The following is a 19,823-nucleotide window of genomic DNA, read 5'->3' on the forward strand; positions in this document are numbered from 1 at the left end:
TCATTTTAAAGTTTAAATTATTCATAAAAAATCAAAAATAGCTATGTCTACGCGCTCACTAGAATTCAAGTTGAAAATACAGGTTCTATCATGTCATTATTGGCCATATAACTAGGGTTCACATTTCTATTTAATCCGTTATTTTGAATTTCGATTGACTGTGAGTCATTTAACATTACTTCTCAGTCACATCAACATTGAAATTTAAGATCACTCACCTCTCAGGCCAATTTCCTGATATCTTGACAAGTAACATAATTGACAAAATGCAGAATATACATACAACACGAAGTCAGGTTCAAAATATAGCGAGGCACCATCAATTGACATAGTAAGGATCAAAGTTGCTATGGAAAAGAATCTTGCCGTGTATCTTATAGTATTAGAACATAGAGGACTGGAGGATAGTGCATACAAGATGTATGATCCTGAACTTCTAAACAAATACTGGAATTGATTAACAAGAAAATTCAACGGAAGTATACAGACACCAGAGGAATATCAACGTCTTCGTCATTGTCGTCATCACAGGCAACAACAACATCCAAGTGACGCCGGTATGGTGGTATCTCCATCTTTGCCACGTCCCTTGCCAAATCTACTACTTTCTGGTCCATTCGTTCCTTGTGCCGGGGGAACATGCTGTTAAAGAGCAGGCAGCTTCCACATGAAATGCTGTAAGCATTCAGTCCTTTGTCTGCAAGCCATTGGATTAGTTCTCTCAGTGTAGGATTGTCCTTGATGACCCACCTATCCCAAACAGTCCAGCTCAGGTCATTATGTTTGATGACCTTGGGTGGTACTGGCTCCGCTATGGAAAAAAGAGGTAGAGCAAGGTTCGCAAACGTGTTCCGGTAGTCCTCCAGTTTGTGACCGCCATCTAGAACCTTATACAGCTCAAGGCAAACCAAACCCGTAGCCATCGCAGTCGTAGTCGCAATTGCTGGAATGATCCTTCCCGCGATAAACTTAGCTTTCAGTTTGTCAACTTCAGGGATACAGTAGTTCCTTGCTCTCATGTTGGCAAGTGCTGCTATAAGATCCATGTGGTAATTAGTGTCATCGTCCTGCGATTAGATGTAACATCAGTCACCGAGAAATTCATCTGAGCATCATGCAAATTTTTAACTAGAGTATTAAGGGAGGGGGAACATCACAAAATTGGGACCTTCTCAAATTGAATAGGTTTCATCCTGAAGCCTGGTGGTAAATTCTTCCTACTGCACTCCAGCTTTGATATAAGTTCATCAATGACAGCAGCATCATCTATAGAAGCTGATGAAGAGAGACTGGTTGCCTTCTCATCAGTCACAATTTTTGCATCTTTTCTAGGTTGAAAACATGGGACCATAACCTTTTGCACCGCTTCACTCAGTTTCTTTGGGTGCTTAACCCAATCAGGAATAGGTATACCAAATGTTTCAGCGCGTAATATGGATGCAGCCATGATAAAATGGAGATGACTTGGGTCGGTAGAAGAGAACTGCAAGGGGCAAGGGAAGCGCTTGGGGGCTGACCAAAAAGGGGCTCCAGAGCTGGTCACAGCATCCTCGGGGAAAGTGAAAATCAATTGTTTTACTCGGTTTGCAAAATATTCTTCAAACCTGGAAAAGAACAAAGGTCAGAAACAGCAGAAATAGAGACACCGCTATGTTATTATATGCAAAAGGACAAATGCAAAATGGTAGTGTATTTACTTGAGACGTGCCCATGCAATGCAATCTTCAAAAGTTTCACAGCTTTCTCGATCTAGACACTCGAGAATACGCTCCAAATTGTCTCTGGCTTGAGCATCCCCAGCATTTGTTTGTGCAGATGTATATTCACTTGGATTAGAAAGATAAGCGTTGACTTCGGCTGGTGTTTTCTCAAGTAAACCCTCAAATTCGGATCGTGCCCATGTCAAACAATGATCTATATTATGTGGGAAGGAGTGCAAAGTGCACATTGGTGCTTGTTTCTCTGGAGGATCTCTTGATGCACCATAATTCTCAGTCAGATGGGGAATCACCATCTGAGTGTTACATTTGGCACCAAGGGTCCCTGATTCAAGCAGTGGCTTCTGAAAGTACAAGCATCTCTGATCAACATAAAGTCTTGCATTGACATTGTCAAGTGCGTTAATAACCACACTAAGATTCTCCCAGAAAGTGTCATCAAACACATTTTCAGTTTCAGGACCCACACGGTTCTGCAAAGCTTCAACTCGGAGCTGGGGATTTATTGATGTTGCAGCAGCAGCAGCAACAGTAGATTTTGCCTGGCCAATGTTCCAATCACGGAAGAGAAATTGTCTACTAAGATTACTCTTCTCAATAACATCATCATCAGTCACTGTTAATTTCCCTTGCGCGGTGCATGCAACTCCCATTAAAGCCAAGTTCTTCAGAAACTCACAACCCAGGGCACCAGATCCCACCAAAAACACCTTGGCATCTTCTAGTTTCTTCTGGAATTTCTGCCCAAAAACTGAGATTTGGGCATCATACCGAGTATTTAATGGCTTTAAATCACTAGGATCCAGTGGTTCAGTTGGAAGTGATTCCAGGGAGTCAAAGTAAAAGAACTGTAAACAAATATAACAAAAACGACGACTAAAGAAAGTCAGTGTCCTTTAGACCCTCATGCATAAATCAAAAAAATAATCAAGCAACCAAATTAATTGCTCACGGTAATGCCTCCCCCACCCCTATCTTTGGTGTGGGGAAGGGGGGGAATAAGGAAGGACCTCTGAAAAAAAAGAACTAAATAGAATGAAATCGACAGAAGACAGTAACAGCATTTGTAACCTGATAAAGTGGATGAAACTTCCCAGAGCAAGCCTTCACAACCTCCTGCCCGACAATACCACCAAACATAGCAGCCATGGGATTAAGTTCGGCACGTGCACCATGAGAGAACTGCTGTAGAAGTTTTGGGTTTATATCGTCCAGTTTGACATTCCCATTACTTTCATTTAAATTGGTGGCAATAGATATCAGCCTCTGAGCATCATCTTCTGAACCAGCAAGAGGAAATCGTGCCAAATCTGATCTGAACTTGTCTAATGCTTGGAATGCCAAATGTAGCAGAGGTGGGCGGTCAAACTTTGAAAAATCACTAAGAAGAAAGTCGCCAGGATCCATGATAGCTTCCCTCAGTGTCTTGAAGTTCAAAATTTTGGGTGGCTTCACCTGAGTAACAATACCACCTCTCCCATAGGGACCAAAGTTCGTTGTGTCTTCATCGAGGGTAAAGGAATAAGGTCTTGCACTGCTAATTTTTCTTGGCTTGCCATCATTAAGTTCTGTCATGCCCTGTACTTCTGAAAAGACAACTAGGTCCCCATCCTGAAACTCAAGCCTTTCATCATCCACACACGAAATTAGGGCAGGGTTATCATTACTAATTGATGCAATAATACCCGTATGAGGTTCTTCACCATCTACATCAAAAACTGTGAACTCAGGGCCAAAATCACAGAAGACATAACCAAATAGACCCCTCACTTCAGTTCTGATAAATGCAATAGGGGGTTGATGGTTGTGGCAGTAGTCATTGAATTCCAGTGCGTCCTCTAAGCTGGTGTTAGTAAATACCACAGCCTGCATTAAAACAACATACCGTTCAGTGTTTGGCAGGAAACTATCTAGTCAGACGGTTAGATTGGAATTTCTTAGCAGTCCAAAGTTCAAATGAGTTTGCAACAGGAGATTAAACACTTAGCAAATTGATATTCTTCAACAGGAAAAATTGCAAGAATTTGGCATGATTAAGGTAGTGAATAAATGCACACTACATTCCCAAAAGTCCAAATGCTTATAAATCTTAGCAAATTGATATTCCTCAACAAGAACAAATTGCAAGAATTTAGTATGATTAAGAGTTAAGACAGTAAGTGTGCACTACATTCCCAAAAGTCACAACAGATATAGATTTCTCTGGTTGAAGGAACTTGTTTCTACCGACTAAGTCATATCTCCTTATATAGAAATACTACCACAAAATCCACAAGTCTATTTGGATAGTCAGGCAGCACCAGCCAAAAATCATACTAAGAGTTAAAGTACAGATCAACACGAGCATATGCAAATCAACACAACATCGAAAGATGTGAGCATATCCACTTCTATAATTACAATTACAAACTAATAGTCAACCCCAAACAAGTAGGGGTCAGCTAATATGAATCCTCCCTGACCATGTTTCTTCAAGTAAAATTCATCTCAGGCCAGCATAAGGACAAAAAAACTATCCTGAATTGTTCCCATATTGTATTCGAAACATTGGGTCTACAGACATCAATCGTGTATGATTTCCACCTCTCAGAAAAGTTCGAAGAATCAGATTGGTTTTGATCAATTACCAACATCCATAAAATTTGAGGCATCTCACCAAGAGAAATGATGAACATAATTCAGACAACTATTTCTACTAATTCAAAGAGAGATCCATCACAATACAATGTCAAGAGGCGAATAATTGTCTAGTTGGACAATTTGACCTGATAACTCACTAGATAAACATACCTCCCATCCCAACTAGCTTCATTTGGATGGATGACTTTCATGAGGAGACCAAGATGAAAGTTTGAACAATGAATATGGTATTCATATTATCCAATAAGTATATGCGAAAATAATTGTTACAAGATGCATAATACATGTCAAGTAAAATAAATCCATATGTGCTAGTACCAATAGTTTTTAATTACTCCCTTCATTCCTAAATAAGTTGTGTTTTTAGCTAGGGCACATCCCTTTAAGAAAACTACTCATTCCTAAAAGTAAGATGTATTTTTACTAACTTACGAGTAATAACTACCTTGAAAAAGACGTAGCTCTCTAATTTTCTTGATTATGTAAAACTTTCTTTATTATTTAAATAAAGGTAGAATTGGAAGAACATCATAATGCCTTCTTGGTTTTGTGAAACATCACTTATTTTAAAACAAAATAAGAATTTAAAAACACCACATACTTTGAAATGGAGGGAGTAGATTGTTTAAAGATAGTAGGGCCATTCATTGGGGACAGGCGGGAATAGAAATATGGTCAATGAGATCTTAAACATATACGACAGCAGACACCTTTTTTTTGACAAGTAGCATCCACCTTTTGCACGAAAACAGCATACATATCTCGGACTTCATTTTAACTTTTGGTTGATAAATCAAAGACAATATTATTAATTTGCACCAAAGAACTTCCAAAGGTCTATCACATCTCTTAGGAGTTACCATGCATCAGTGAGAACATATAGTTTCCGTTGAACAACCAAACTTGTTCCATGAAAAAAAGCTAAACTCAAAGATGGCACCTTACCTGGAAATCAGAAAGCTTTTCTTTGGTCAATTTTGTCGTCAAACTTGAGACAACCACAGCATTGTTGAGCTCTTGTAGCTTTTGAACAGAAGCAAGTGCTCTGTTCTTACCAACATCACTCTCTGAGAAAATAAAATTGCTCGACAAATCCCACAACTGCACTTGTCCTTCATCATGCAGAGTCACAGACTTTACACCAGCAAGTATAAGATTCTTTGCTGCAATCACATGGAAATACATATATCACACAAATGCAAAGAAACACTAAAATACCAAAAATAGCCTGATTGACATGATCCCACCAGAAAAGGTCCAGTATTCAATCTTATATAATCTACAGTTGTTGCTATTGCAACACCGGTTAACAAGTGCAAGTACATGTAACTTATGTATAACTTTATATTGCATTACACTTTTTAAAGAGACAGTAACAAATACCTATTTCAGCACCAAGCCCTTGGATTCCCGAGACAAGAACGTTAGAAGCAAAGAGCCGCCGCATAGTTTCACGGCCATACACGGCGAGCTGTCTGCTGTGGAGATCCTCATCAATATCATGTGGATTTCCATCATCAAAAGCCATTTCAGTCACTGACCGTTCACCAACACTACTGCTGCTAGCGTTACCGTTTGTATTATTACTTACGACCTTGTTACTACTGCAACCACTGGTATTCTCTTTGGTACCAGAAGAAATCACGCAACTAATTCTAGGCTTTTTAAGAGCACTTTCTGGATCACAACTGCTACTGTTACCTTCAACTACCACGCCTTCTGCCGGTCTCTTTTTAGGAAGCATATAGTGCAACAAACTGCTTAACGCTCGTCGAACACCCATTGAAACAGCCAAAATCAGAAAACAACTCAAAAATGCAAAATCAAAAGACACGAAATGCATATATCCAATGCAGGATAACCCGAAGTATCAGAACAACATAAATACTATACCAATAGTATATAAATTTGTGTCCTTTGTAACTTATTCCAGATACAGTATATCAAGCAAAGAAGAAACGTAAAAAAGCACGATAATCCAATATATCATAACATCATAAATACCTAACACTAGCATTTACTTTGTGTCATCTGTAATTTATTCCAAGTACAGTATATCAAGCAAAGAAGAAATGCAAAAACTCAAAGCACAATAATTCCATATATCATAACAATATAATACCTAAAACTACCATTTACTTTATGTCATTTGTAATTTATTCCAAATACAATATATCAAGCAAAGAAGCTTGCACTGAAAGACAAAGGCATATTCTTACAACTCAGTTGATCGTGACAACAAGAAATATATATAAAACTATCAGTTGCAATTGATTCCACATTCCAAACACCATATATCAAGCAAAGTCGCTTGTACCGAAAACACAAAATCATGACTTATTTAAGTTTTCTCTCACACAAATTCAATGGATCCTGACCAATAAAATATCAAGTTCGCAACTAACATATAATTACACAGGACAACGATGTGGATCCTGAGAGAAAAAATATCGCAGTTTGCAACTAATTCCACAAGCAAAAAAAAAAAAGTATGATCATATAGAACAACTTAATCTGAGTGGATCGTGAGAGATTACATAAAGTAGTTTGCAACTAGTTCCGAATACATATAACAACCAAGGCAGCTCGCACAATCCAAAAAAAAAAAAGTATGATTACATAGTTCGACGACGACTAAATCTCAGTAGATCGTAAGAGAGAAAATATCGTAGTTTGCAACTACTTCCAAATACATATATCAACCAAGGCAGCTCTCAAACAAGCAAAAAAAAATCACGACTAAATCTCAGTAATTCCTCACAGCAAAATTCAACATCTCAATGGATCGAGAGAGATAAAACACCGCAGTTTGCAACTAATTCCAAATACATATATCAATCAAGGCAGCTCGCACAAGCAAAAAACCAAAAAAAAAAAAAAGTATGACTATATAGAACGACGACGACGACTAAATCTCATTAAATCGTGATAACAACAGTGAATCGCCATAAATTCAACATATCAGTGAATCTCCACAGCAAAATTCAACATATCAGTGAATCGCCACAGCAAAATTCAACATCTGAGTAGATCGTGATAGCAAAATTTAGAGCAGAGATAGAGAAAATTACCGATTGAATGAGAAGATATGAGTGAAGATGAGTGATCCGAAAGATGGAGAAGTTATGGAGAAGAATTTTCATGTGTAGAGTGAAGAAGAAGTTTCGATACAGAAGAGGTGAGGGGGTATTTATGGATTTTGTGTGTGAGAGAAAAAATTTCTCGGCATAGAGATTTTGGGGGGTTTACAGAGAAAAAATGGGTAGCGTTTCCATTACGTGCATCTCTCTTTGCAACGGGGAAAGAGAAAAGGTTGACTGTTTTTTATTTTTATTTTGTGTGTGTTTACTGGTTCTAGAAAGTACTAAAATGGTGATGATTTAAGGCATCACCGCTTATACAAGTTTATATTACCAAATCTTAAAAACTCAAAATTAATCTATCTGTACTGTATACTTTGTTGATCTTAAGTTTATGTGATTTAGTTTAATTTAATATATTTCTCCTTTTTTATGTATATTTTCTATTTTAAGAAATTATAAATAGAATCATAATGTTATTATATAATTATAAATATTGACATTTTGTAGGATTTTATAAAACGTGTTGAATTTGAATTGAGACTCTATGGGTTTAATTATAATTAGAATTTTTGGAGACTACTCAATCCTAAACCCTAGTTCATACCTAACTATATTCCCTTCAAAAGGCATCTAGAATATCTCAACTATTCCACAAACTCATGAAATATTCATAAAGAGATCAAACGCAAATCATCTTAATTTGAGAAATATGTCACTAACGGTCCTTGTTCAAATCATCCTAGGTTGAGAAATACGCCACAAACGGCACTTGACTCATGGATAAATCTTAAGAAAGTAGAATCAAGGGATCAACAAAATTTGTACCCGCAATCTTGATAAATAAAATTATGTTTCTTCATATTTTATTTGTGCGGTTGATTTGTTTTCCATATGTTTAAAATTTGTTGCAAACAATAACCATTTGAATATAATAAATATAATGTCTTAAAAAAATTAAAAGAAGAATGAGTATAATTAATGATAAAGGATAAATTAGATACTAAGTGTAAAATGATTAATTATTTTCATAAAGTGGACAAATGTTATTGGACATTCCAAAATAATACTCCCTCCAATATCCCTAATTATTTGTCCACTTTTGAATTGACACACCTATTAAGAAANTTTGAATATAATAAATATAATCTCTTAAAAAATTTAAAAGAAGAATGGGTATGATTAATGATAAAAGATAAATTAGAAACTAAGTGTAAAATGATTAATTATTTTCATAAAGTGGACAAATGTTATTGGACATTCCAAAATAGTACTCCCTCCAATATCCCTAATTATTTGTCCACTTTTAAATTGACACACCTATTAAGAAAACAATGATTGATATAGTGAGTTTGTCATTTAACCCCTATATTTTAAGAATTAAAAATTTAAGATTTTCAAGAAATTTTACCTTTTTCATAATTAATTAATTGAGGGTATAATACATAAAATAAAATAAAATTGTTCTTTCTTGAATTGTCAGAATGAACAAGTAAAAAAGGAAATTTGAATAAGTAATTAGGGACAACGGAAGTATAATAGATAACTATTATTGACGCAAGAGTAAAAGCTAAGAATTTTTTTTTATGAAACTTGTGATTTAAAATAAGTAACAAATATTTGTCATTTATGTAGTTATATAAATCATTTTATTAAAGATAAAATGAAGATTATAAATTTAACTTGTTACTAAATATAATTTAGGGAAAAGGTAGAACCTCCCTAGACTATGACCCAAATCTTAGATACTTAACTAAACTAAGGTTCTATTACCCCTGAACTCGTTTTTTTGTAATTTTGTACACCTTTTTGGCTTACGTAACATCCAAATATCTCCCACGCGCCTCAACTGCGTGGAGTCACGGGATGTGTCACACAAGCCAAAAGGTGTACAATATTATATATAAAATGACTTCAGGGGTAATAGGACCTTAGTTTAGTTAAGGTGTGTCTCTGGAATTTCGATTATAGTTTAGGAATACTTGTGCCTTCTTCCTATAATTTATTTATTTTGTAGATTGACTAAAAAAAAGTAAATTATATAAATTGTGACATAAAGAGTTTTAAACATAATTGTGAAAAATAACTTAAATTATTACTATAAGTTCTTTTTACCTATCTAAAATCAAAAATATAATTCCTATTACATTAAAACATATCTTAAATGTGGGGTGAAATGCTAAGTTAGCAAATCAATTATGCTCTCTACAGACGCCACAATATGAATATATGAAATATAGTTATCAACATTCCTATTTTGGGTTTGCCTAGTGCTATTTATTCGAGCGATATTATATACTTTTTGTCCTTCGAGATGACTCAGTTGGTTTGGAGGGTGGGATGACCCGAGACTAATTCCCATTAATGTCTTCTGAATCGAACACGTAGTATAAAACTTGTCTAGTACAGTTTACATTCCCAATATAATTTACAAACTATTACACAATAAAAAATTTACTGAACACACAAGTATTCAACATAGAGCGCTCATCCAAAAAACAAAGGCTAGAACAAACGACCACGGGTTTCTCGGATTAAAAAAACATTCCTGTTTAGAAATACTATGAATATGGGCCGATAATTTTCATAATGATCAACGTCATTGCCTGCATAGTGCGGTGTGTCAACTGCCAAGACACTTTTCAAAAACTTGGGCTAAAAGTAATAACATAATGGCCATTCAATAAAGTTGAAGCAGTGAATTATGTCACTCCATCCGTTTAAAAAAGAATGACCTAATTTAAATTGAAACGAAATTTTAAAAAAGAAATATTTTTTTAATCTTGTGATTCTAAATTAAAGTTATGTCAATAATATCAAAATGTCATTTGTTATCTTAAATATGTCACGTGGAAAGTTAAAATTAAATTGTTGCAAAAAAAAGAAAAGAAATCATTTTTTTTAAACAAAATAAAAAAAAATTGGGTCATTCTTTCTTAAATAGAGGGAGTATATAAGTAGTATATAAATTCTCCCGTCTTATTTTATTTGGTTTTATACGAAAAAAAGTATATTACTCCTCCATTTTATTTTATGTAGCGTGTTTGATTAGATACGGTATTTTAAAAAAATAACTAAAAATTATCGTCTTATCTAATCTTTAGTTATTTGCGGGTTCATAAATTATTTCATTAAGAGTAAAAAGAGAATTTTTAATTTGAATTGTATCTAATTATAATAAAATAACATTCCTTTTTAGACGAATTAAAAAGGAAAAAATGTCATATAAAATGAGATGAAAGGGATATTTTTTTATATTTATCTATTTTAATAAATTTTAAAAAATTATTTTCTTTCAGTATTATTCTTGTTATAATTAAGTAATTATATCAAAATTTCATTATTAAATGTAGAATTTTAAATCATAATTAATAAAAATTAAATTCCTAAAAAATATTCTCTTGAGGAAAAAGTAAAATGAAACTGAGAGGATATATTAATGCTTTCAAAATAAAATGTAGGTCAGCTGTCATTTTTCCATTATATTATAAAATACTCTTCATATTTCCTAAAAGCTTTTCGCGGTCATCGCTCGCTTTTTTTGAATTACTACTAAATACTACTAATAAATTGATTGTTCTTCTTTCAGATGTTGTTTGAAAACTTGGATTTTTTTTCTTCGAATTATTACTCCTTTCGTTTTCAGTTGTCATGTTTATTTTTTAAGAGTCAATTTAACCACTTTTCAAGGTTAAATTCATATATTCGATATTCTAAAATAAAATTTTAGATATTCAAAATTATACGTAAATACTATTATAAATTGCAATTTTTTCACATAAATATGATGAAAAAATATATCTTAAAATATTATCAAAATTCAAATCGTTTTGACTCTCAAAAAGGAAACTATCACATCTAAAACGGAATGAAAAGAGTTTGTAGCTCGATCAACATAATAAACACATCTTCATTCGCTTCTATAGGAGTATATATGTCCACCTATGTACTATATGTGTCAAAAAACATATTGTGAATTGTGATGAAAATGATAAAATACAATACATATATCACTTTTATCGTGGATTCGAGTCTTGAGAGTAGAATTACCTTTTCTAGAGTCTCGCTGGCCAAAGTGGGACTACTTGTCGCGAACTTGGATTATTCCCAAAATGAATAGTATGTTAGAATATAAACTAAAAGCTGACTTGGAATAACATCTGGCGTCTGTAGCTCAGTGGATAGAGCGTCTGTTTCCTAAGCAGAAGGTCGTAGGTTCGACCCCTACCTGACGCGATTGAATTTTTTTTTTAAAAAAAAATTCAAGTGGGAGATTATGCTATTTTATTCCGAAGCTAAATATATTTTATTGATTCATACCCTTTGCTATGTTCGCTTCCTATGATTACCATTTTTTGTTAATCACGCGATTGAATTTTTTTTTTAAAAAAAATTCAAGTGGGAGATTATGCTATTTTATTCTGAAGCTAAATATATTTTATTGATTCATACCCTTTGCTATGTTCACTTCCTATGATTACCATTTTTTGTTAATCCCCTTCTCTTTGCAACAACTCAACACCAAGTGATGTCTCAAAATTTAACACCGTTACAATTAACATAAACAACTCAACACCAATTGATGATCTCTAAATTCAATACTAACATGTAATCATGTATTTGTACTCATATAAGACATTTATTGTTAGAAAATATCTTGATAACAATTGAGACAAATATTTGAGTGTAATTTCGTGCATACTTTTACTATTTTGCACATTTCTAACTTTTGTTTAACATACTAATTAGCTAAGCAAATAATTAAAGTAAAAATTAATGATGTTTTAGAAGTTCATTCAGTGAGCGTGCCGGAGTGGTTATCGGGCATGACTAGAAATCATGTGGGCTCTGCCCGCGCAGGTTCGAATCCTGCCGCTCACGCCCCTTTCATGTTGAGAGGAACTCTAACACAAGACTATTTTTTTGATCTCTTATCCGGTGTTTGATATCCGCATTGAATCTCGACTAAATTTGAAATCATGGAAAGTTCCACTCTGAAGATAAATTGTTTCCTAACAAAGACTTCGTACTCAGAGAATTTCATACTCGAAACCTCTGATCAAAGATGAAGAAGTATTTATCATCCACCACACCCCTAACATATAATCATGTATTATAATTTATATGCAAAGAATTTTAAAGTATAACGTATTAAATATAAATTCTAAATCCGACAGCAAGATTGCTTATTTGAAACATATGTAATAAGGCAACGGTAAGTTAGTTTTATGTATTTGCTAATAGACTGTATCTTTAGGTATTATATAAATTGCTTTCATTACTTTATCCGATAACATATTGTAGTAACATTCGTAAGCGATTACGTTCAAAGAATACACATATAGTAAATTCATAATAAAATACGAAACAAACGTTTAAAATTAACAGAGAGATAAAAAAAAATATTAAATCATTTCTTTTCACTTGTCATACCGTCTGTCTTAATGGGCTATCGATTTACTCAATAATTTAGTATTAAAAAAATAAATCAAACCAAAAATCTGACTATTATTGTAGAACCATAAAAATCCGTTAAACTAATAATTTAATAACATTTTTTCAGTTTATTTATTGATCGATTCTCTTTTGCACACCCCTAGCTTATAGAAGCTCCCAAGATTTTTTTCTATTTCAAACTCAAACAATTAAAAATACTCAAATATTTGCACACCGACATTCTTTAAACTATTAAAAAGGGAAAATGCATAAGTACCCGCCAACTTATGTCCGAAATCTCAGAGACACACTTATACTATACTAAGGTCCTATTACCCCTTCGAACTTATTTTATAAATAATTTTCTACCCCTTTTCGGCCTACGTGGCACTATCAATGAAAAAATTGTCAACACACGCGGGACCCAAAAGATAGTGCCACGTAGGCCGAAAAAGGGTAGAAAATTATTTATAAAATAAGTTCGGGGAGGTAATAGGACCTTAGTATAGTATAAATGTATCTCTGAGATTTCAGGCATACGTTGGAGGTACTTATGCATTTTCCCTATTAAAAACAATAAAAATTTCCTAAACAAATACACTAATATATCAATTGATACGAATAGCGATACCCACTAAAAACTCAATAATAATACTATAGGATATTTATTTATATTAGTCGCATGGCAATTTAGCAACAAAATATATTCCATACAATAATAATAATTGTAATTGTTAAAATTAGTTTAATTTAGTTTCCTAAGTTGTATTGGTCTAGGATTAATTAATTTAGTTTCCTAATTTGAATTGTAGAACTACTGTTTTTATTGTCCTAATTTGAGTTGGTCTAGGATTAATTTAGTTTCCTAATTTGAATTGTAGGACTAATTTTTATTGTCCTAATTTGAGTTGGTTTAGGATTAATTTGCTTCTTAACTAGTATATAATATTGGTTTGACATTACTTTACTTAATTCCAATAATTGATCAATCTTTTAACATTAACGTATTATGGCTGCTAATTTTGAATACCACAATTCTCCATCAGATGCATCCCTCATAGTTCAACAAATAGATGATATTAATAGTAACACTAATAATTTTTTTCCTGGATCTTTAGTGGTTCAATTCTGTATTCAAACTATTGAACAATATAGGTCTAAAAACTCTAAACCCCACCATGAGAAAATTCATACTAAATCCCTTTCTTTCAACCTTCACCCTTTATTATACACGTCGTGTGATGACATATTGTTCTATCGCACTATGCATGGAAAACTCGTAAATTTGGATGAAGAATTCGATCAGAATTATCGTCACGTTGTCATCCGTGATATGCTAGCTAAGATACGTGAATCTATGATCGATGATGATAGTATGAAGTTGAATGTTTATGTTGGTATGACTATAATCGTTGACCGGATGATAAAGGATGAATCATCTATATTGCAATCGATAAATAGAATAGAAGTTGATGAAGATCTTTTGAAGAATGATTGTGTGATTTGTTTAGAAGAACTTGGAATAAAGGGAGTTATTATAACGCCTCGCTCGTATATGTTTCATTGCATTATAAGATGGTTAGAGAATAGTCATTATTACCCTATTTGCCGTCGTGATCTCCTAACTAGCTAACAAAATCCGTAGCGATGGATATTATTGATATTATAGAAATGAATAATTTAGTGATAGATTAGTCATTTATTTTGTAGTTAGTTCCATTTATTATTATTTTTGTAGTGAAAAGAAGAAAGAAACATTAATTGATGAATAGAACACTTTTATCAAGTTGATAATTGTTGGCCCAATTATTAACGTTTTTCTTTTACATTTGATTGATATTTTATGGGAAAGTAATAAATTTATAAAACAATTTCATGTCAGTGTAATAATTCCATTCTACAATTATGTCTTTTTATAACATTATTGTTTGTTCGGATCTTTTATTGTGATGATTTTTTGTCACGAATTCATGAATATCATTTAGATTATTACTTATGAAATTTGTTTTTTCTATTTTTAATAGGGAAATCAATGTTAAACCGAATCTCCAATCTAATCATTTTTTTTTCAATTATAACAAGTAAAAGAAAATAAAACAAGTTTAAAGATCATATTCTACTATTTTTTTAGAATTTTTCTTATAATAATTTGAGAAGGTGTAAACGTAAAAGGGCAAAATATGTTAGTTTGTTAATCTATCGGCTTATAGTAGATGTGTTTTTTTGTCAGTTCAATTCAATTTATGTATTTTCGATTTGGTTTATTGGTTTTTTATTTTTAAATATGCTAAATTAATAAGATATTTTTTATCGGTTTTCGGTTTATCGAGTTTGGTACTCAACAATTCGGTTTCGATTTAACTAATAAAAAATACTCATAAAATAAATATATGACATCTCTAATAATTTCGGCGACAGGACAATAACATAACTTTACAAAATGTATATAAAATAGAAACAATAATACCTAACATGAAAAAAAAACTACACAAGTGCAACACAAATAAAAGATTTAGGATAATAATATGAATTGAAGGCTAAATAACAAAGGTAATAACCAGTAAAGTACTAATATTAATATTTAATATTTATGCATGGATAAAGTAATAAATTATTACCGTCTTCAGGGGCGGACCCACCCTTACCAAAGGGGTGTTAAGCGATACCCCTCTGTCGGAAAATTACATTGTATATAGAGGTCAAATTTTGGTTTAATAGACATATATATAAGTATTGACATCTCTTGAAACAAGTACTTAAATGTTTAGTCTAATGAATAGTGATTGAAGCGTTGTGAAAATTCCTTGAGGTCGCTTGTTCTAGTCCTACTAGCCTCATAATTATATTTTTTACTACAACTATTGACATCCCTTAGTGATAATTATGGATCCGCTACTGCACATATCTATGATATAAAATCATATATAATATACCACACAAACGAGTTTAGGTGTTTTGGTCCGATGCCATGTTTGTTACTTAAATTTTATTGTATTGTATGCTAAATTCATCGTTAGGTAATCACAAACAATCTCATTTTTGTGTAACGGCATCTATGGTGTGATCGCATAGTTATCCATTTTTTTTTCTTCTCATTTTGTCTTTAATTATTAATCTTATTTTATCCTTAGTAACTGTATCCATCCCCTACCCTACATATAATAATCTTATTTTATTTTTAGTAACTTTATTCCCTATCCAACTTATCTTATAGATTTATCCTTCAAGTTATCAAAAATCTGTAATGTTATGTAATGATGAAAACAATACTATTTATCCAATATCATAGTCATTAAAATAATATCGTATCATAAAATAAATGATTGTGTATGCTCATTGGCCCACTTTACTAGCAAATTTTGGTCTTAAATGAATCTAATTAAAACGTGTTTGTGGAAAAAATAATATCTTTTATCTTTCAAATTATCCCACAAACACTAGAATATCTTTAACAATAAAATATTTCATTTTCAAACCTTCATCAAGGTGAATATGTAGAAATATAATTTCTTTAACATAATCCTATATATCTACTATTTTGCTTCTTGATGTTAAGATTTTAAGTCCCCTAATCGATTTAATTGACATAAAAGATAGATAGACTCTATTTTTTTTTTAAAAAATCTTGTTTCGATGTTTCATTTTTATTTTTGATGTTGTTTGTCATATCATCACTATCAAATTAATTTTTAACATCAAATACTGAACTATCTGTCATCAAGATTGAATGTGGTGAGATGACAATAGTAGATACTGAAATTGCTTCTTCGCCTATTGGTGAATCAAATCTTCTTCTATTCCCGACATCAAGCCTGATTAGCTCGAGTAAAGTGAAGTAATTACCTTTTTTTTTTCTCAACGGCAAAGCTCCTTTTTTTTCTTCGAAATTGTATAGTGTTCAATTAAAAAAAATGACTTTTGCCGATATATCCACAGACCACAGCCAAATTCAATTTGTCATAATTTATGCAAAAGAATGTCCGTACGATCAATGTCTTTTAGAGTATTTGCTCGAGATCATGCTGATAAGTGATAAGGTGTTATAAATTGTATAACAATTTCTATAAACAACTTATTAGAGAACTGAACACCTTCATTATCATTCAAACTATGATAAATATTTTACAAATGCAGTCACCAATTCATCATTTCATAAAACATAACCAGCATCAAGGAGCTCTATTATATAGTTTACGCGCGCGATAGAGAGCAGTCTGTGGATTATGTAGATGCAGCAAGCTTAACTCTCTGTTCAACAAATGATGTAATTGTTGAACTTATAGTTGATAACTTGGAAGTGAAACTTAAAGAATCAGACGAGCTGCAACCGGGGATTGGCGTGGTTCCTTTGTAAGCTTTGCAAATGTAGCTTATGAATTCCCTGTAGTCCTGCAATGATGAAAATACATTGTCATCGCGTTAGAAGGAAAGTACTTTTGAGGGCTAACGGTACTCCTTTAGACTAAGTTGTTCAAACACTCAATGCTAGTCGCATCTGTGTCAGAACCTCCAACGTAACAATGCTACTTTTGAAGGATCCGACAGACATCTGGTGACATTTTTGAAGATTGACCATAGAGCAACATAGCGTTTGGATGGTTTAACGCGATTAGCAGACCAAGTCGTGCTCAGAGGAGAATTTTCATACTACACCATAATCAATGATTTTCTGAGTTCTATGTACTTCTTGATCACAACCATCATCTACAAAACTTCCGATTCCCCTCCCCCCACATAGAGGTCATTTACATTAGTCACAAATCGTACAAAACAACACTTCTGGAAGCAGATAGATGTAGAAAAGACTTATGAAGAATTGTTGAAAGCAAAAGGCAATATCAAAGACAAATCCAGTGTGTGTGATTCCACAAGAGGAGTCTGGGAGGGTAGAGTGTACGTAGACGTTATCTCTACTTTGAGAGTTAGAGAAGTAGTTTCCGATAGGGACTCTAGCAGGTACGTATATAATATTGCAAAATGCAAGAATATAGAATTAGAAACTAACAGTGTAAAGCGGTTGTCCATCAACAACAACCCATGGCACAAATTTATGCGGAGGTGTCTCAGCTGCGTGACGTAGTTCAAGCTGCACATAAGATTTAAGTGACGTTTAATTCACACAGCATAAGATATACTATTGCTGAAAAAATTCAATCGAAGTTCTTAACATATCAAGTTCGCTCCACATCTATGAATTTTTTTTGTTCTTTACAGCAATAAATGTGGAAACACTACGATGTGAAATCAACATACCTAGTATCATCCCACAAAGTAGATGGGGGTAAAGAGTACGTACGTAGACCTTACCTTTACTTCAAAGGTTGTTTCTGATAGACCCTTGGCTCAAGGAAAAAATAGAAACAGACGAGTGAACGGGATTAGATGTAAATCAATGAAGAGAACTAACCTCTTTACCTCGGTCACCGCCAACACAATCAGTAACGAGTTTTTTCTTCAAATTCAGTTTATGGAAACATGTTTCCCATTGGGTATAATTCTTATGGTAGATCCAACTTTCCACACAGTGAATAAAAGGAAAGTGTTCATTCTGCATCAAATATATCCAATAAAAATGTAACCAGATTTTAGAATAGTCGCAGAATCATCAATTTTCGATAACTGAACTATATATGTGCAAGTAAATTGCTCCGTAACTTACCAAATCTGGCCAGACATCAAGAGCACAAGCCTCTACAGTGTCCAGAAAACATTCAGCTGGACCATGCTGCAACCATTACAACAAAGAGAACATCATAAGTCCCTTCTTCTTCTTCTTCTTTTTTTATAACCTTGGTTTCAAGCCAGCTTACCTAATTTCACGGGATACCTCACACCTCCCACCATCAACAGCTATCTTAATTATTCCATGTGAAAACACTACTATTTTCTCAATGATTCAATCAAAATATCTCTCGAATAGCCGGAAATAGTGATTTTTATATACAAAAACTAATTTAAAACTCAACACTAACACATGATATGTTAAAGAAAAAAAGAGATTGTTGGATTACCTGGCATTTGAAGGTGTTATTGGGTTGAATTTTAGTATTTCCCCATGGAACAAGTTTAAGATCAACAAAATCAATCATCCCATTCTTGAAAATCTTAGGTAAATAATTAACAATAAAATTAGAACAACCAGGACAGAGGCTTTCATAATACAAAGCTAATGAAACTTTTTTCTCACAAGAAATGGAAGAAAATTGGATGAAACATAGCAAGGAAAATAGGAAAAATGATGATAATTTTTTTTGGAGAAAAAATCCCATTTTGAGATGATGGAATATGGGATATTTTTTTTGTGTTTTTGACTTTTATAGAGTTTGTGCTGAAATCAATCTTAAAATTGCCTCTTCACTTTGATCAGTGAAAACAGTCTGTACTATTATTTTATATAATAAATTTTTCATTTTTTTTCACTTTTTAATTAAAATAAATACCGGTATCACTTAAAAAAGGCCATAGGAAACGATTTCACATGACTATTCAAATTTCGATTATATTTTTTATATACTTTTTCTATTGGAATAAAATAATGTAATTTTATTAGCTGTCTTGTATATGAATAAAAAAAATTCCACGTGAATTATATTTTATTTAAAAGTACTCCAGATCTCATCGATATCACCCGTAGTCAAGTGCCACTTTCTAAAAAAAAAAAGTTAAAGTTCTTATTTACGTCAAAAAAGAGTTTGTTTTTTTTTTTTAAATGAGGGTGTTGGATCAAATTTTTGAGAGAAAGTAAGTGATTTCAAAAAATAAAATAAACTGTTTATCAGAAGCAATAAAAAAGATTATCTTTCCTCAAAAAACATTTTTTGAAAAACATTTTTTAAAAACTTGACCAAACATTAAATTGTTTCTCAAAATTGTTTTTAAAATTTATTGATCAAACATAAACCACTTCTCATCAAAAGTACTCCATCTATCCATAATTATTTGTCCACTT

General features: G+C 32.7%; 2 protein-coding genes and 2 non-coding genes across 4 annotated transcripts; 2 read left to right on the forward strand and 2 right to left on the reverse strand.

The window, feature by feature from the left end:
* Positions 1-325: 325 nt before the first annotated feature.
* On the reverse strand, positions 326-7,646 carry LOC125872029 (ubiquitin-activating enzyme E1 1). Its single transcript, XM_049552682.1, has 7 exons — positions 7,430-7,646; positions 5,742-6,115; positions 5,304-5,521; positions 2,790-3,584; positions 1,698-2,566; positions 1,169-1,604; positions 326-1,067 (listed from the first exon to the last, which is right to left on the reverse strand). Exons 2-7 carry the CDS (start codon positions 6,100-6,102, stop codon positions 471-473), a joined length of 3,276 nt encoding a protein of 1,091 aa, XP_049408639.1. The 5' UTR covers positions 6,103-6,115; positions 7,430-7,646; the 3' UTR covers positions 326-470.
* A 3,955-nt stretch (positions 7,647-11,601) lies between these two features.
* Positions 11,602-11,674, forward strand: TRNAR-CCU (transfer RNA arginine (anticodon CCU)). Its single transcript has one exon. It is a non-coding gene; the product is annotated as a tRNA-Arg (tRNA).
* Positions 11,675-12,237: 563 nt separating this feature from the next.
* TRNAS-AGA (transfer RNA serine (anticodon AGA)) lies at positions 12,238-12,319 on the forward strand. The gene has a single exon. It is a non-coding gene; the product is annotated as a tRNA-Ser (tRNA).
* A 4,608-nt stretch (positions 12,320-16,927) lies between these two features.
* On the reverse strand, positions 16,928-19,155 carry LOC125873151 (gamma-interferon-responsive lysosomal thiol protein-like). Its single transcript, XM_049554033.1, has 5 exons — positions 18,886-19,155; positions 18,534-18,599; positions 18,282-18,422; positions 17,880-17,960; positions 16,928-17,263 (listed from the first exon to the last, which is right to left on the reverse strand). The coding sequence occupies exons 1-5, from the start codon at positions 19,141-19,143 to the stop codon at positions 17,096-17,098; spliced, it is 714 nt and encodes a 237-aa protein (XP_049409990.1). The 5' UTR covers positions 19,144-19,155; the 3' UTR covers positions 16,928-17,095.
* Between the last annotated feature and the right edge of the window lie 668 nt (positions 19,156-19,823).

This window comes from Solanum stenotomum, chromosome 8 (genome assembly GCF_019186545.1).
Source record: "Solanum stenotomum isolate F172 chromosome 8, ASM1918654v1, whole genome shotgun sequence".
NCBI lineage: Eukaryota > Viridiplantae > Streptophyta > Magnoliopsida > Solanales > Solanaceae > Solanum > Solanum stenotomum.